We start from the raw sequence: 13,970 nt of genomic DNA, 5'->3' as shown, positions 1-13,970 counted from the left end.
CACACACACACACTGAGTCGTGTCACAGTCCGCTCGCTCGCGCGCGCCCGCACAACTTCCCCCTCAACAACTTCACCGCCGCGAGACATACAGCGCGAGCCACCTGAGCGAAAACAGGAAGGGCCTGCGTCAGCGAGCCGACGCGCATGCGCACACCGAGCGCTGTAATTGATCGAGTTCGTTTTTTGGAGGGGGGCGTGGCCACGCTGCTGACTCGCTCTCGCGCGCCGGGATTCCAGTCTGACTGGATTTGTTTTAATATTATTAATTCATCAATAATTCATCAACGTTTGCATGCGTGATATTCCATTAACTGTAATTTATTGAATAATTAATATTATTTATTGTAAAATTTTATATGATAAATTAAATGTTTTAAAATATTTTAATATTGTATCATTTATTTAATAATTGTATTTAATATATTATTTTAAACTAATTATTACATTTTAAAAACGTGAATAAATTGTGATTTATTTTATCTATATTTAAATTAGTCCTGATATATCATTTTAAAAAAATATATTTTATTCATTCATTCAATTTTATTGATTCTTCTCTTCATTCTTTTATTATTTCAATATTTTAATGATTATTTCAATAATTATTACATATTTAAAACATGGTGTTGGGAGCATTATGGTTGCGCAGTAACCTTGGACACCGTGGTCTCTCCACTCACTGACATTTCCGCTTACACTCTCTAACTTTTCTCTACATCTTTCTTCTCCACCTTCCTCCTCTTTACCTTTTTTTTACAGCTCTCCCTCTAATTTTCTAAATTTCCCTCTAGTCTTCTTTTATTACATTTTAAATCTTCTTTCTTTGTGAGTTATAGTTCTGAGTTAGTTATGATTCTGTAGTGTGTGTGTGTGTGTGTGTGTGTGTGTGTGTGAGATAAAGTGGAGTTTAGAAAGACAGAAAGTTCAATCTGCCAAACTTCATATCACTGAAAATAATAATTCTGAAGAGAATAAAACCTAAGTAGTCAGGATGTGAATCACCAGGGATCATTCGATACAATATCATAGAAAGATTTTATGAACGTCCCAAGTTGATATATATATATATATATTTTTTAGGATTTTCTTCCAATTCTAAAAAAAATTGGCAAATTAACCCTAACCACACAGGATGCAATCAATAAAGATGGATTATAGAGAAACTGCAACAGCTCAAATGCAAAAAAAAAACCAAGAAAAAACATGAAAAGCAAAAACATGAATAACCTCATAGAAGAACCGCGATGCATCACAGAATCGTCGATCTCTTCAATGGACCTCGACCTCGTGTTAAATTAGAAACACCTCGAACCTGCAGAACATCACGTTCCCAAACAGCACAATGTCCGATTTTACTTTTTTTTATTCTGATGAACATCTCCAGGGTGAGCATTACAAACGCTTTGCGATTTTTGTTTTTGCTTTTTTAATTACTATCATTAACAATTTAAAGTGCAAAACTTTTTTATGATGATGTAACTAGACTCTGGGGTCTGTGGATGGTAGTTCCTGGGAGGTAAAGCAGAAATGACAGAGCGAGAGAGAGAAAGAGGAATATTCCCACTGCAGTCTGTATGATGGTTGTACGGCTGCTCCTCAGTCCAAGTTTGTGTCGATACCCGACACACTCTCACACACTCTCACACACTCTCACACACTCTCACACACTCTCACACACTCTCACACACTCTCACACACTCTCACACACTCTCACACACTCTCACACACTCTCACACACAGTCCTGTAAATCAGAAATCGAGCTCGTCGGACTCTCCGGTTCCAGCAGGCTGACTCTCGTCCTGTTTCTCTCCCCAAACAAACCTGTAGTTGTTCTCCAGCTCCTGCTGTCGCTTCTGCTCTTTATATACTTCCTCTGTTCCTCCCGTCTACACACACACACACACACACACACACACATTAGTCTTATACAAACATACACTATAGAAATACACACAGATGTACATGTACGGGGCTAGCAATTTCTCTGCTTGCTCACTTGCGCCATCATTAGATAACAATTAACGCCAAAGATCAGGACGAGACTCAGGACTCATCTAGAGCGCGTGCGTGAACTGGCAACCGCGGCAATTACTGCCTCTCAGTACACCGTGCACCCTTTCCACAAACAGAGTGTAAATGTATCTTGAATGCATCATCGCTCGTTTTTGTTTGAGGAGAAAAAAACAAAAACTAAAAAGAAAAAAAGTCTGTTTGTATAAAACACTTCTTGGACAAGTTGCTCCTGTTTGTTTCTTAAAGAAGAAACTGTGACTTCTGATTTACTGCCAGTGAACACAATAACACTGTGTTCAGGCCCGCTAAATATTTGAAATTGGCAAAGCAATCATCAGTACAAAAAACTCTGACACATCATTCTATCGTTACGCTGCATGTCCTTCACTGCAGGAGACTCCGCCCCCTCGGCCGCTTATTAAGGAGCCTCACCCCCCTGGTACCTGTCGTGATACCTGTGAGAACGGAGAGCTCTCGACACGGTTTAACACAGAAACGGAGTATCAGTGCCTTCATGAAAGATCTTCCACCATGTCCGGTCTTTTTCATCTGTCCTTAGAACTTAACAGCCAATCAGAAGAGAGCTTCATTTTTAACAATTATGCCAACATAATTATAATAATAATAAACAACTTATTTTAGTAAGTGATTAGTCTGTCTACATGTCAGTTATATTCCATGACTTTAAAAGGTCACCAATGAAGCAAAACTTTTTCTTCTCACTTTTTTTTTTTTTTTTATCATTTCCCATGTTTCCATTGATGCGCATGTGTGCAGTGAAGACTTTTCCTCCTTAGATCTGTTCACACACTGTGTTTAAGCACGCTGTTCACATTACCCCCCATCCCATGATGTCAAGGGGAGTAAAGCAACTCATTTGCATAACTCACACCTGGATATGGAAGCAAACCTATTCTAGGTTTTTAAAATTATCTGGTGAGCCCGGGTGGCCATGGATGCTTGGGCCCACTCATCGTTGAATTAGTGTACACCCCATGTGCGCAGAATGGAGAGTCCTATTAAATTTTTATTTCTAAGAAATAGTTCTGCCCATAAGATCTTATTAAAGAGGCGGAGCTACTATTAAACTCAAAGGCTTTGAACAAAAAAAAAAATAGCTAAGTGACCTAGCTAACTTCCATGCTGGTTGTCATTGTAATTGTGCAAGTCGACTGGGTTAGTGTTAGTGGAAGTGGGGTGTGATTCTAATTCACGTAAATCACACAACGGTCATTTTTAATAGCGGTGAAGTTGTTTAATATGTTTAGGAGGTTCTCAGGTGTGACACACTGAGAGGTGTGTGCGTGTGCGTGCTATACCAGCAGATTGATGAGAAGTTCTCTAAAAGATTTGGTGTCCTCCTCACTCAGCCACTGGTCTCCTGCCTCCTCCGCTGACTTACGGGTCAAAATCTTTACCTCGATCTTTCCTGGAAGGAATCAAAACAGGAAAAAAACACAACACAGTAGTGGCTTACTTTCTCACTGTAGTAGATATACACACACACACACACACACAGAGTGAGATGTAAAAGCAAAGGAAGCTACACAATGCGAATGAATGTTAATGAAATGCGAAATGACAGGTGAGATGCTTGAACCTTATTAGCCAATTAGCTAAAAAAACAGCAGGAGCTTACGTGTGTTCAGGTTGGATAACTGCTACTTTACTGATAGTCATAGAATCTTTGCTTGTTTCGTTTTACCTTTAAAAGCATATAAGCTTTTAATTCTTTAAAAACATAAATATACAATAAATGCTTATAAATAGGAGGGTAAGTCAAAAATTATCAAAAAATAGAATCTCTTGAAAATGACAAATACGTAATTTTTTGATAGAATCGCTTCGCTCTTTAATACACTTTGTCTATCTGTCTAACAGCTTTCATGTTCCCTCATTAAAAATGTTTTAATCTGAGCTGCGAGCCACGAACGCACCGCTGTCGGCAGTTCTTCAGAAGTGAACCTTCGTCCTCGTAGATCAGGACGTCCTCGGATATCAGTCCCCTTCATTTATTCTGAAGTTTAGTCTTCAGCTCTACAATAAGTGCCTCACTGTAACGAGCACTGTTGATTGTTGAACCTTTTTACCTAATAACGTTCCAATACTTCTGGCCCCCTGCGAATCCCAGGAAACTGTAAGCCTTGATGAATTTTCCAGCTGATGGGCGACTTTGAAATTTAACCCGATCAGTGATTGAGAATGTTTCCGCTCCATACTCTGCCGCGCGGAAAGCGTTGATACGACACTGCGGCCGAGAGAAAGTTTAATATAACTGGAGTGCGGATGATTTTTGACTCACCCTCTTATATATTTATATATCAGGATCCTTCTGATCTCTCGGGAACAAAAACAGCAATCAGGAAATAATTTATCGCACCTATCGCGGTATCATGTGATCATATCGCGCTGCCCTCTTCTGAGGAAATGTTTAGCAGTGATTAACACTCAACACCCTGCTCTGAAAAAAGCCACCAGCAGAAAGGAGAGAAGAAACAAAAACCAGCGTCAGGAGCAGAGCGAATTCTCAGAACCTGAAAGTGTTTATTCAGCACAGTGAGGGTTAGTGAGGAGGAGAAGATAAGCGCGCACACACACACACACACAAGGCCCGGTCCTACCTTCGGCCTTGATGCCGGCTTTCTCGAGCTGCTCTTTGACCAGGTGGTGAATGTGCTGCCACTGGGGGTCGCTCTCGCCCAGCTCGCGCACCCTCACACCCCCCTCACCTCCACCGGCCGCATCGGCTCCACCCACCTTATACTTAGTCACCCTGATCTTTACCTGCTCGCCACTGTCACCCTCATGCTCTAAGGCAACACACACACACACACACACACACAGGAGGGAAGGGGTTATGCGAGGGTATGTTACCGTGGTAACTGTGGATCTCGGTATCACACACAGTTTTTATACCCGAGTGTTACCTCACAATGATGATGATGATGATGATGAGGTGAACAACAACCAAAAAAGAGTAACGACAAAACTTGACCTGTAGTCGAGTGCAAAGTATTAGCACCCTCTATTTTTATTATTACTAGTCAGGGTCTCCTGGGTGTATTTGTGCATTCTGGAAGGCCAATACATTACAAAAATAAAAAAAACTTAACTCTTTATCAGTAAATATAATTTAAATTAAAAGTGCAAAAAAAATAAATAAATAAATGTACGAGTCACCTTTTCTATGTTAATAATTCACCACAATGTTGTGGTTTCTCTTCATTACTTTTTCCTTTTAATCCAGAGTGCTTTCAAATATAAATAAAATATAAATAAATAACCGAAAATAAATGAGAAACCCCATTTTTTTTTAATAAAAAAAAAAAGGTTTGTATTTTTGCCATTTTTTTGTTATATAAAAAAAAAGTATATATATTTTTATTAATATGAAATTTATTTTGCTACATTATTTTAAAACTGTGCTCTCTGTTTCTGCATTATTGACTCTATTCCTTTTTTTATTTTATTACTATCTCTTCATTTATAATGTTACATTATTCAAAAATAAACTGTAATTAACTAAACTGATTAAGCGGGCGCCAATAGTTTTGCACTTGACAGCTGTACGTGTGTGTATGTATAGAGGAGCATCTCACAGGTGGCCACACACTCACGCATTCACACTCACACACACTCACACTCAGGTTGTGTGTACCTGGAGTCTTGGGGACGGGGCTGGAGTCCCCCCTGTCGGCTTTAGCGTGTGTGTGTTTGTGCGCGTGTGTCCCCGTGTCTGTGTGTGTGTCTGTGTCTGATTCGGCATCCTGCTGGTTTTTATCCTCCAGATGATCCAGCAGTTTCCCCAGCGTGTTCTCTAACGTCTGAGTGGCCTGAGAGCGATCGAACTCTCCCTTCAGACCCTCGTTCTCCAGCTCCTGCTGCGCCTGAAACACACACACACACACACACACACACACACACACACACACACACACACACAGTTTACACAAATGTAAAATACACATCACCTTCACTACTACATTAACATTATCAACAATATTTTTTACAATGTTAGTTTCCACAGTGCTGTTTAATATCACACCGCCCTCTAGTGTACACGTTTTTAATTACTGAGATTACGTTTTGTTTTTAGTTTTTTTTTTACTTTGAGTCTTTTTCCCTTTTAATTGATGATGATGATGATGATGATGATGATGATGAAGATGACAGACGCCGTACCTCTTCTATGATATTATCGAACTCTTTCTGCATCTCCTTTTTAATCTGGACGATTTTGGACGCAGGAACCGACAGGTCGGCCATCTCCTCCTCAAACTCCTTCAGGAGTCGTTCGTCTTCATCACCCTCCTCCTCCTCGTGTTGTTGTTTATTCTTTTTCCCCCGCTCCTCCTCCTCCTCTTCCTCCTTCTCTGAGGTAGACTGGCCTCGCCCGTTCCTCCCCTGAGATTTTTTATTCTGAAGTCACAGCGAGTGAAGAAGGAAATGAGGTTCATTTTCAGTTTTAAAGGTCACTAAAGTAATGGCACCCCTCCCCACCATATCGGGGGCTGTTGGAGGTGGGGGGGGGTTGTTGGGGGGGGGGGGGGGGGGGGATCAGCTCTCACCTTCCTGTTGGTGTCCCTGAGGTGCTGCATGAACTTCATCAGGTCTACAGGATCCGTCACAATCTTAAAGTTAAACTTCCCTTCTCCGAATACTGCAAACACACACACACACACCTTCTTTATTATACTGTACTCTTTTATTTAGTTATTAATAAATAAGCTAATTTAATTATTCACTCATTTACTCCCTTATTTAGCTTTTAATTAGACAAAGCTAATATACTCATTTACATAACTAAATAATTCATTTCTTTTTATTTTTTTTTATTTTGGTGTTTAATTATTTATTCCCTAATTTCTTTTATTTATAAATAATAATGTACATATTAAATATAAACTTACTCATCAACGATTGTTAAATTTTTTTTCTTATTTGCTTGCTTATAAAAATTTTTGTACATCTTAGTTAGAGCTGCAACAACGAATCAATTAAATCGATAAAAAATCAATTACTAAAAGTTGGCAACAAATTTCATAATCGATTCGTTGTGTTGCACGACGCGAAGACATTTGATGCAAGCAGAGTTCGGCGCCTCAGACAGGGCGGAGCAAAAAAAAAAAAAACGAGTGGAGGTAGAGGAAAGATACATAGCGGAGGCAGAGAAATCCGTAATGGGGTAACCGTCTCCCCTGCTGGGCCTTAGTGCCCGTCTCTCACTGGTATATATCCGTGCACGCGTGTACTGTTTACTAGAACACTGTAAACGTGTGTGTGTGTGTGCGCGTGTGTGTGTGTGTGTGTGTGTAAAACATTTTGTTTTGTGTCTGTATATGTGTGTACAGTGCGCGTGTAAAGCAAAATCAAGTCTCATTAGAGAGGTTAAAGATCCATTTTCACTTTCTGTATCAGCTACTCTTTGTGTCTGTGTGTGTCTGTGTGTGTGCGCATCACACAGACCCCTCCTACTTTCACCTTCACACACACACACTCTTTCTCTCTGCTCTACACAGAAACACTGCTCTGTCGTGATTCTTTTCAAAGGTAAAGTGCAGGTTCATTTCTTTTATTTTTACTTTACAGCAGTGATTCCGTTAGTGTGTTTTTAAAAATTTAATTTGGTTTACGAGTGTTTTGGAATACGAGCCCTCTTCCAGAACGAATTATGCTTGTAATCCAAAGTTCCACTGTATATATTTGACAGATGTAAAGCATACATGTCTATGTTTTTTGTGTTAGTCCATTTTTTTTATTATTTAATTATTATTATTATTATTATTATTATTATTATACCAACTCAAGGAGCAACATGTTTGTGCACTTTCTAAACATTTTAGTTCTGTTTGTGAATAAAGGTTTGGAAATAAATGCTTTTCTTGTTTGTTTTTGCCTTTTTATCCGATTCATCAATTAATCGAAAGAAAAAGAATAATCGACTGATTAATCAATTATTGAAATAATTGTTAGTTGCAGCCCTAATTTTAGTCTTAAATCACTTCCATTTACACATAATAATTTACATACTTTCTTACTGATGTATGTGCTCATTTACATATTAACTAACAAACATTTATTTACTCATCAATCTCCTTATTAACATATTTGTCTTTGTTGTCTTGTTTAATATGCTGAATGATTGGTTATAAATATACTTATTTACACAATACGTTATTTATTTACTTACGAATTTCCCCATTTACATACTTTATTTACTTGTTTGCTTGACTCTTCTTATTTATTTAAATATCTTATTTACTTCTTTTAAATAAACTTTTATAAAAAAAATTCTTATTTACTTGCTTTTTTATTTAACTATTATCTTCACTTATATATATATATATATATATATATATATATATATAAAATTTACATATTATATTTAAATAAATACATCATTTATTTATTAGCATAGCTGATTACTGTCTTACTCTTATCATGATCAGTTCATGTTCTCGTTTCCTTATTTATTTAATTATTGAGCTACTTACTTTTCACAAATTGCATATTTCTTTTATTTACTCGTAAACAAGTGTTTACTTACATACTTAATTACTTTCCTAATCACCCAGATATTTGCTTAATATTTAATAAATTATTTAGTTATTCTTGCATGTATGTTTATTTGTTTATTAAATACTTAAGACTTGTTTATATTTCTCAGTTAATTATTTGCCCATGGTTTACTGTATACAATACCTTCTGCATATGTTTATTTTCACGCTCATTTACATATATTTAAAAACACCACATGTTGTGCTGCAGTTAACGTTTGTAAACAAGTCTAAAAAGCCCTAAAACTGGAGACTCCTTTCGTAAACCTCACATAAACTTACAGAAAACATCTCCACCCCGTCATGCAAATCCGTTGCTATGGAAACCATAGCATATCCCAGTGAGCGCTTTTATATATACACAGTATACCCGCGCGCTACAGTCAGATCTGCTGTTCTAGGGAACTAATCAACACCTTCCGGCCAATCAGAGTGCAGTGTTCTCTTACTGTCATTATGGTCAGGCTCCGCCTCTGGCATTCCGTCAGACTCCTGCAGAGAGAAACATCAAACTTAATGAAACAGGACAGCGGGGTGCATAAGTTTTCACCCTCTCAGTGGGTATCTGCTCTGTGTGTGTGTGTGTGTGTGTGTACCTGTAGCTCAGGTGTTTGTGTTCCAGTCTCCTGTGGCTTGGTGACTCCGTCCCAAAACTCTTTATCCTCCACCTCTTTGCTTACCGACTCCTCCCCCTCCTCAATCATTGACTCCTCCCCCTCCTCATCTACAGCATCTGATCAGAAAGAAAACTCACTAAACAAGCCCCGCCCACTACCCCAGACCATCCAATCACCGCGTAGTGACTGGTACTACTCGAGGATCGAGCCGTGCACTGACCTTTGACCTCGGACTCTACCGCAGGTGTGTCGGTGGGTGGAACAGATTCCTTATCCGTTACATCACTTCCTTTTTCCTCCCTGCTTTCATCTTTGGACAGAATCTGATCTAGCGTCCTGAGCTCCTCTGAGATCTGCTCCACCTTCCTCTTCGTGTCGGCTTGAAAACAGGACAGGAAAGTGAGACAGGTGACATGTACTCAGAGGGACAGGAAAGTGAGACAGGTGACATGTACTCAGAGGGACAGGAAAGTGAGACAGGTGACATGTACTCAGAGGGACAGGAAAGTGAGACAGGTGACATGTACTCAGAGGGACAGGAAAGTGAGACAGGTGACATGTACTCAGAGGGACAGGAAAGTGAGACAGGTGACATGTACTCAGAGGGACAGGAAAGTGAGACAGGTGACATGTACTCAGAGGGACAGGAAAGTGAGACAGGTGACATGTACTCAGAGGGACAGGAAAGTGAGACAGGTGACATGTACTCAGAGGGACAGGAAAGTGAGACAGGTGACATGTACTCAGAGGGACAGGAAAGTGAGACAGGTGACATGTACTCAGAGGGACAGGAAAGTGAGACAGGTGACATGTACTCAGAGGGACAGGAAAGTGAGACAGGTGACATGTACTCAGAGGGACAGGAAAGTGAGACAGGTGACATGTACTCAGAGGGACAGGAAAGTGAGACAGGTGACATGTACTCAGAGGGACAGGAAAGTGAGACAGGTGACATGTACTCAGAGGGACAGGAAAGTGAGACAGGTGACATGTACTCAGAGGGACAGGAAAGTGAGACAGGTGACATGTACTCAGAGGGACAGGAAAGTGAGACAGGTGACATGTACTCAGAGGGACAGGAAAGTGAGACAGGTGACATGTACTCAGAGGGACAGGAAAGTGAGACAGGTGACATGTACTCAGAGGGACAGGAAAGTGAGACAGGTGACATGTACTCAGAGGGACAGGAAAGTGAGACAGGTGACATGTACTCAGAGGGACAGGAAAGTGAGACAGGTGACATGTACTCAGAGGGACAGGAAAGTGAGACAGGTGACATGTACTCAGAGGGACAGGAAAGTGAGACAGGTGACATGTACTCAGAGGGACAGGAAAGTGAGACAGGTGACATGTACTCAGAGGGACAGGAAAGTGAGACAGGTGACATGTACTCAGAGGGACAGGAAAGTGAGACAGGTGACATGTACTCAGAGGGACAGGAAAGTGAGACAGGTGACATGTACTCAGAGGGACAGGAAAGTGAGACAGGTGACATGTACTCAGAGGGACAGGAAAGTGAGACAGGTGACATGTACTCAGAGAGACAGGAAAGTGAGACAGGTGCACTCACAGACTTGCGCTTTGACGTAGTCCATGTACTGCTGGGCGCTGAGTGCAGGCTGGCACACGATGCCCTGCGGCTTGGCGGACGAGGGGGGGCGCAGGAGCGGGTGCTGACACGTGCGAGACGTGTGAACTGTCAGGACGTAGTGACATGACTGGGGTTCGTCCACACGGGCGATATAATCACTTGAACCCTCCTCACACACAAACTGCACACACACAGGTTACAGTCTTACACAAACCTTGATGTGTGTGCGTGTGTGTGTGTTTGTGTGTGTGTGTGCACGAGCAGGTCCTCACCCTGACTTCAGACTCTCGTGGGTTTCCGTTCAGGTCGCACTTGGAGCCGTTGACGTACGTCTGACTGTGATACCGCTTCAGCTTGTGCTGTTTACTGGCCTAAGGAAGAACAGAGAGTGAGACAGGAAAGTGAGACAGGAGAGCGAGTGAGAGACACCAAGATGGAGACTTGCAAGACACAAGAAAATTAAAGGAGGAGGTTACAGGGGAAGCTAATGAGACATGGGAGTGAGAAGAGAAGAGTGAGACAAGAGGGAAGAACAACATGAGAGTGAGACAGGACAGAGAAACAGCAAAAGTAAGACCAGAATTGAAAGATGGGACAGGATAGCAAGTGACAGTTGTCTTACCTTCGCAGTTTCATTGGTCCAGTCAAATTCAGACTCAAAATAGCCCAGAAACAGCACATCGCCTTTAATCTCAGAATCTACACACACACACACACACACACACACACAGGGTAATCCAAACTTTTACATTTATCAGACCGTACAAACATTCATTAACATGCTAATTACAAACGTCCCTCACGTCCTTCTCTTGTTACTAACTTCTGATATCACTAACTTAGCTAAGCGCTTAACTTCAACGTTACCACGACAACCACAGTGCCTCATTGCTAACCCCATCACAGTTATCCGGCTTTATAAACCTAGCGTGCTGTAGGTCCTCATAGTCTCCTGTTATCATTTGCATGACCGTGATTAGTTCAGTAGTTTAGTGACACACAAACACAAGGGGGCGTAGAGTTTAACAGGAAATATGTAGACATGCGCTGCACCTTCTAGGTGGTACTGTCGGATGTGCTGTCCATAGCAGAACTCGTACGTCCACCAGTCTTTAGTCTGCCGGAGGAAAAGAGAGAAATGTTAAAACAACATTGTGTGTGTGTGTGTGTGTGGGGGGGGGGGGGTAAAGCCCAGTAGGAGCAGACCTTGCTGAGGCATGGAGCCGTGTGCATGGGCTTCAGGAGCTCGGGGACGGCGGGTCCGCTGTAACCTTGAGGGTCCGAGTCGGGAGCCAGGTCTTGGTGGAACTTCACCGCCTGCTCGGGGAGCCGACACTCGTACAGCTGCTTGTACTTATTCGCCACCAACATCACGTCTTCCGTCTGATAGCGATGGGGCAGAGAGCAAAGCGGAGACAGGGAGTGGTTATCATTATTCTTATTATTATAACTAATAATAATAAATATAGTTGCAAGCAACAATGTGCGGGCCCAAGAACCTTGTGCCATGACCACCAGACAAGGTGTGGGCACAGTGGGCACATGCATGTAAAGGGCATGTGCAATTACCAGTAATGACTTAATTTTAGAAAAGGTGGAATTTTATGTTTAAAAAAAAAAAAAAACACAAAAAAACACTATGATGTCCCTCAACGTGATGTCCCTCAACGTGATGTCCCACAGGAAGTTATTAACCACGAAGTTCAAAGCATCGTCTCGGCTGACCCGTTTGAGATATCAAAAATCCCTCTGCAACTTTGCAGAAGCCCGGTTTGGTGGCGACCGTAAAAATTTCCCTAGAAGGAGTAGACCAAATTCATGCAGTGTGAAGGTCGTTTGGCTCAATGAGCTCCAAAAGTGTCCCGGGTTTCGTGTGCAAGTGTGTATGAGCTACACAGCAAAATCTCGTGTGAGGGCCTCGAGCCACGCCCACGGCCCCGAGCCACGCCCACGGCCCCGAGCCACGCCCACGGCCCCGAGCCACGCCCACGCCACAGGCTCTCAGGCATCCTGATGGCAGCAGATCCCACCCTGTCATGTTAAGACCCTCTAATAATAATAATACTAAAGGGAAACAATAGATTAATAATTAAATATATTGTATATATATATATATGTAGGCATAAAACTTCAACAGAAAATAAAATAAAGACGTATAAAAATGCACAGCTGAGAAATATCACGTCACATACACCTTAGCTAACTCGATTAGCATGCTAGCTTCCCATCCCATCCCACACAGGCTAATCGGCTACATCTCTCATCAAAACAACCAGCTTAGCTCGTTAGCCTGCTAGCTCGGATTCCCTCTCACCTGCCCTCTGATCACCGGATCCGGAAGAATCTGAATCCCATATTTCATCTCATTTAACTCCTCCAGGTTGAGAAAAGCCGAAGCAGAAAGCAGACATATTAAAAATAAAACATATAACCCTCTCAGGAAGCGGACCAAGGAAGCCGCCATATTGTGTGTTTCTCTCGCATCGCAGCCCCGCCCCCCGGTAATGCGCTAACGGAGCACGCGGATTGGACAACGTCACAGAAACACGACTCGGGATTGGACGGCGCGGGAGTCAGTCCACTGGATGCGGCGCTCTGATTGGGTGAGACGGTAAACGCGTCAGCTTCACCAGCCAGGCCAAAGATTTATTTATTTATTTATTTATTTATTTAAATGAGAGTTCTTTACACTGTTACTATTTCTTTATTTATTTACACTGTAACTATTTCTTTATTTATTTACACTGTAACTATTCCATTACACATTGTTTTTACAAGATATTTAATAAACTCATTCTGATACTCTTTCCCTGTGAAGCATGTCACTGTGTTAGCTTTTTAATTTAACTGTGTATGGTTTTTTTATGAACTATAACAATGTAATGAAATAATAAAACAATAATGATGTTAATGAAAACAATAACATTCAAACCAACCACATGGGCACAAAAAATAAGACATTTTAAAATATTTATTCTTCTCCTCCTTGTGGTAGAAAAAAAAATTACGTCTTTAAAAGAAAAAGACACTTGGACTAAAACCAAGAATATTTAACCAAAATGTTTTAATAAAATGACACGTCAACAAACTACGGTTTCAGGAGCGGATTTACAGAAAGAGCAGTTGATATCCTTCTTAAATCTAAAAAAAAAAAGACTTGACAGGATAATGTATATATATATATAATAG

The 13,970-nt window shown here is 41.1% G+C and overlaps 1 protein-coding gene across 2 annotated transcripts; it reads right to left on the bottom strand.

Moving 5' to 3' along the window:
- Positions 1 to 943: 943 nt before the first annotated feature.
- Positions 944 to 13,264, bottom strand: os9 (OS9 endoplasmic reticulum lectin). 2 transcript variants are annotated; one of them, XM_053499151.1, is made up of 15 exons: positions 13,096 to 13,264; positions 11,988 to 12,164; positions 11,835 to 11,898; positions 11,404 to 11,480; positions 11,054 to 11,152; positions 10,761 to 10,962; positions 9,411 to 9,569; positions 9,170 to 9,306; positions 9,023 to 9,065; positions 6,585 to 6,676; positions 6,199 to 6,435; positions 5,675 to 5,903; positions 4,638 to 4,826; positions 3,336 to 3,445; positions 947 to 1,889 (listed from the first exon to the last, which is right to left on the bottom strand). In XM_053499151.1, exons 1-15 carry the CDS (start codon positions 13,243 to 13,245, stop codon positions 1,752 to 1,754), a joined length of 2,103 nt encoding a protein of 700 aa, XP_053355126.1. In that variant the 5' UTR covers positions 13,246 to 13,264; the 3' UTR covers positions 947 to 1,751. The 2 variants fall into 2 exon arrangements, with proteins under 2 accessions (XP_053355127.1, XP_053355126.1); XM_053499152.1 differs by lacking the exon at positions 4,638 to 4,826 and having other exon boundaries at positions 944 to 1,889.
- Between the last annotated feature and the right edge of the window lie 706 nt (positions 13,265 to 13,970).

This window comes from Clarias gariepinus, chromosome 6 (genome assembly GCF_024256425.1).
Source record: "Clarias gariepinus isolate MV-2021 ecotype Netherlands chromosome 6, CGAR_prim_01v2, whole genome shotgun sequence".
Taxonomy (NCBI): domain Eukaryota; kingdom Metazoa; phylum Chordata; class Actinopteri; order Siluriformes; family Clariidae; genus Clarias; species Clarias gariepinus.
Note: the sequence above shows the minus strand (reverse complement) of the source record. Positions and strands in the feature narration are given on the sequence as shown.

What these genes read in the sequence shown, in the direction of transcription:
- os9 (XM_053499151.1), bottom strand. Translation starts at nt 13,245, where the DNA reads ATGGCGGCTTCCTTGGTCCGCTTCCTGAGAGGGTTATATGTTTTATTT. An exon ending in CGGCTCCATGCCTCAGCAAG is followed by an intron (nt 11,899 to 11,987) that starts GTCTGCTCCTAC and finishes TTCCTCCGGCAG; the next exon opens with ACTAAAGACTGGTGGACGTA. An exon ending in CCGACAGTACCACCTAGAAG is followed by an intron (nt 11,481 to 11,834) that starts GTGCAGCGCATG and finishes GTGTGTGTGTAG; the next exon opens with ATTCTGAGATTAAAGGCGAT.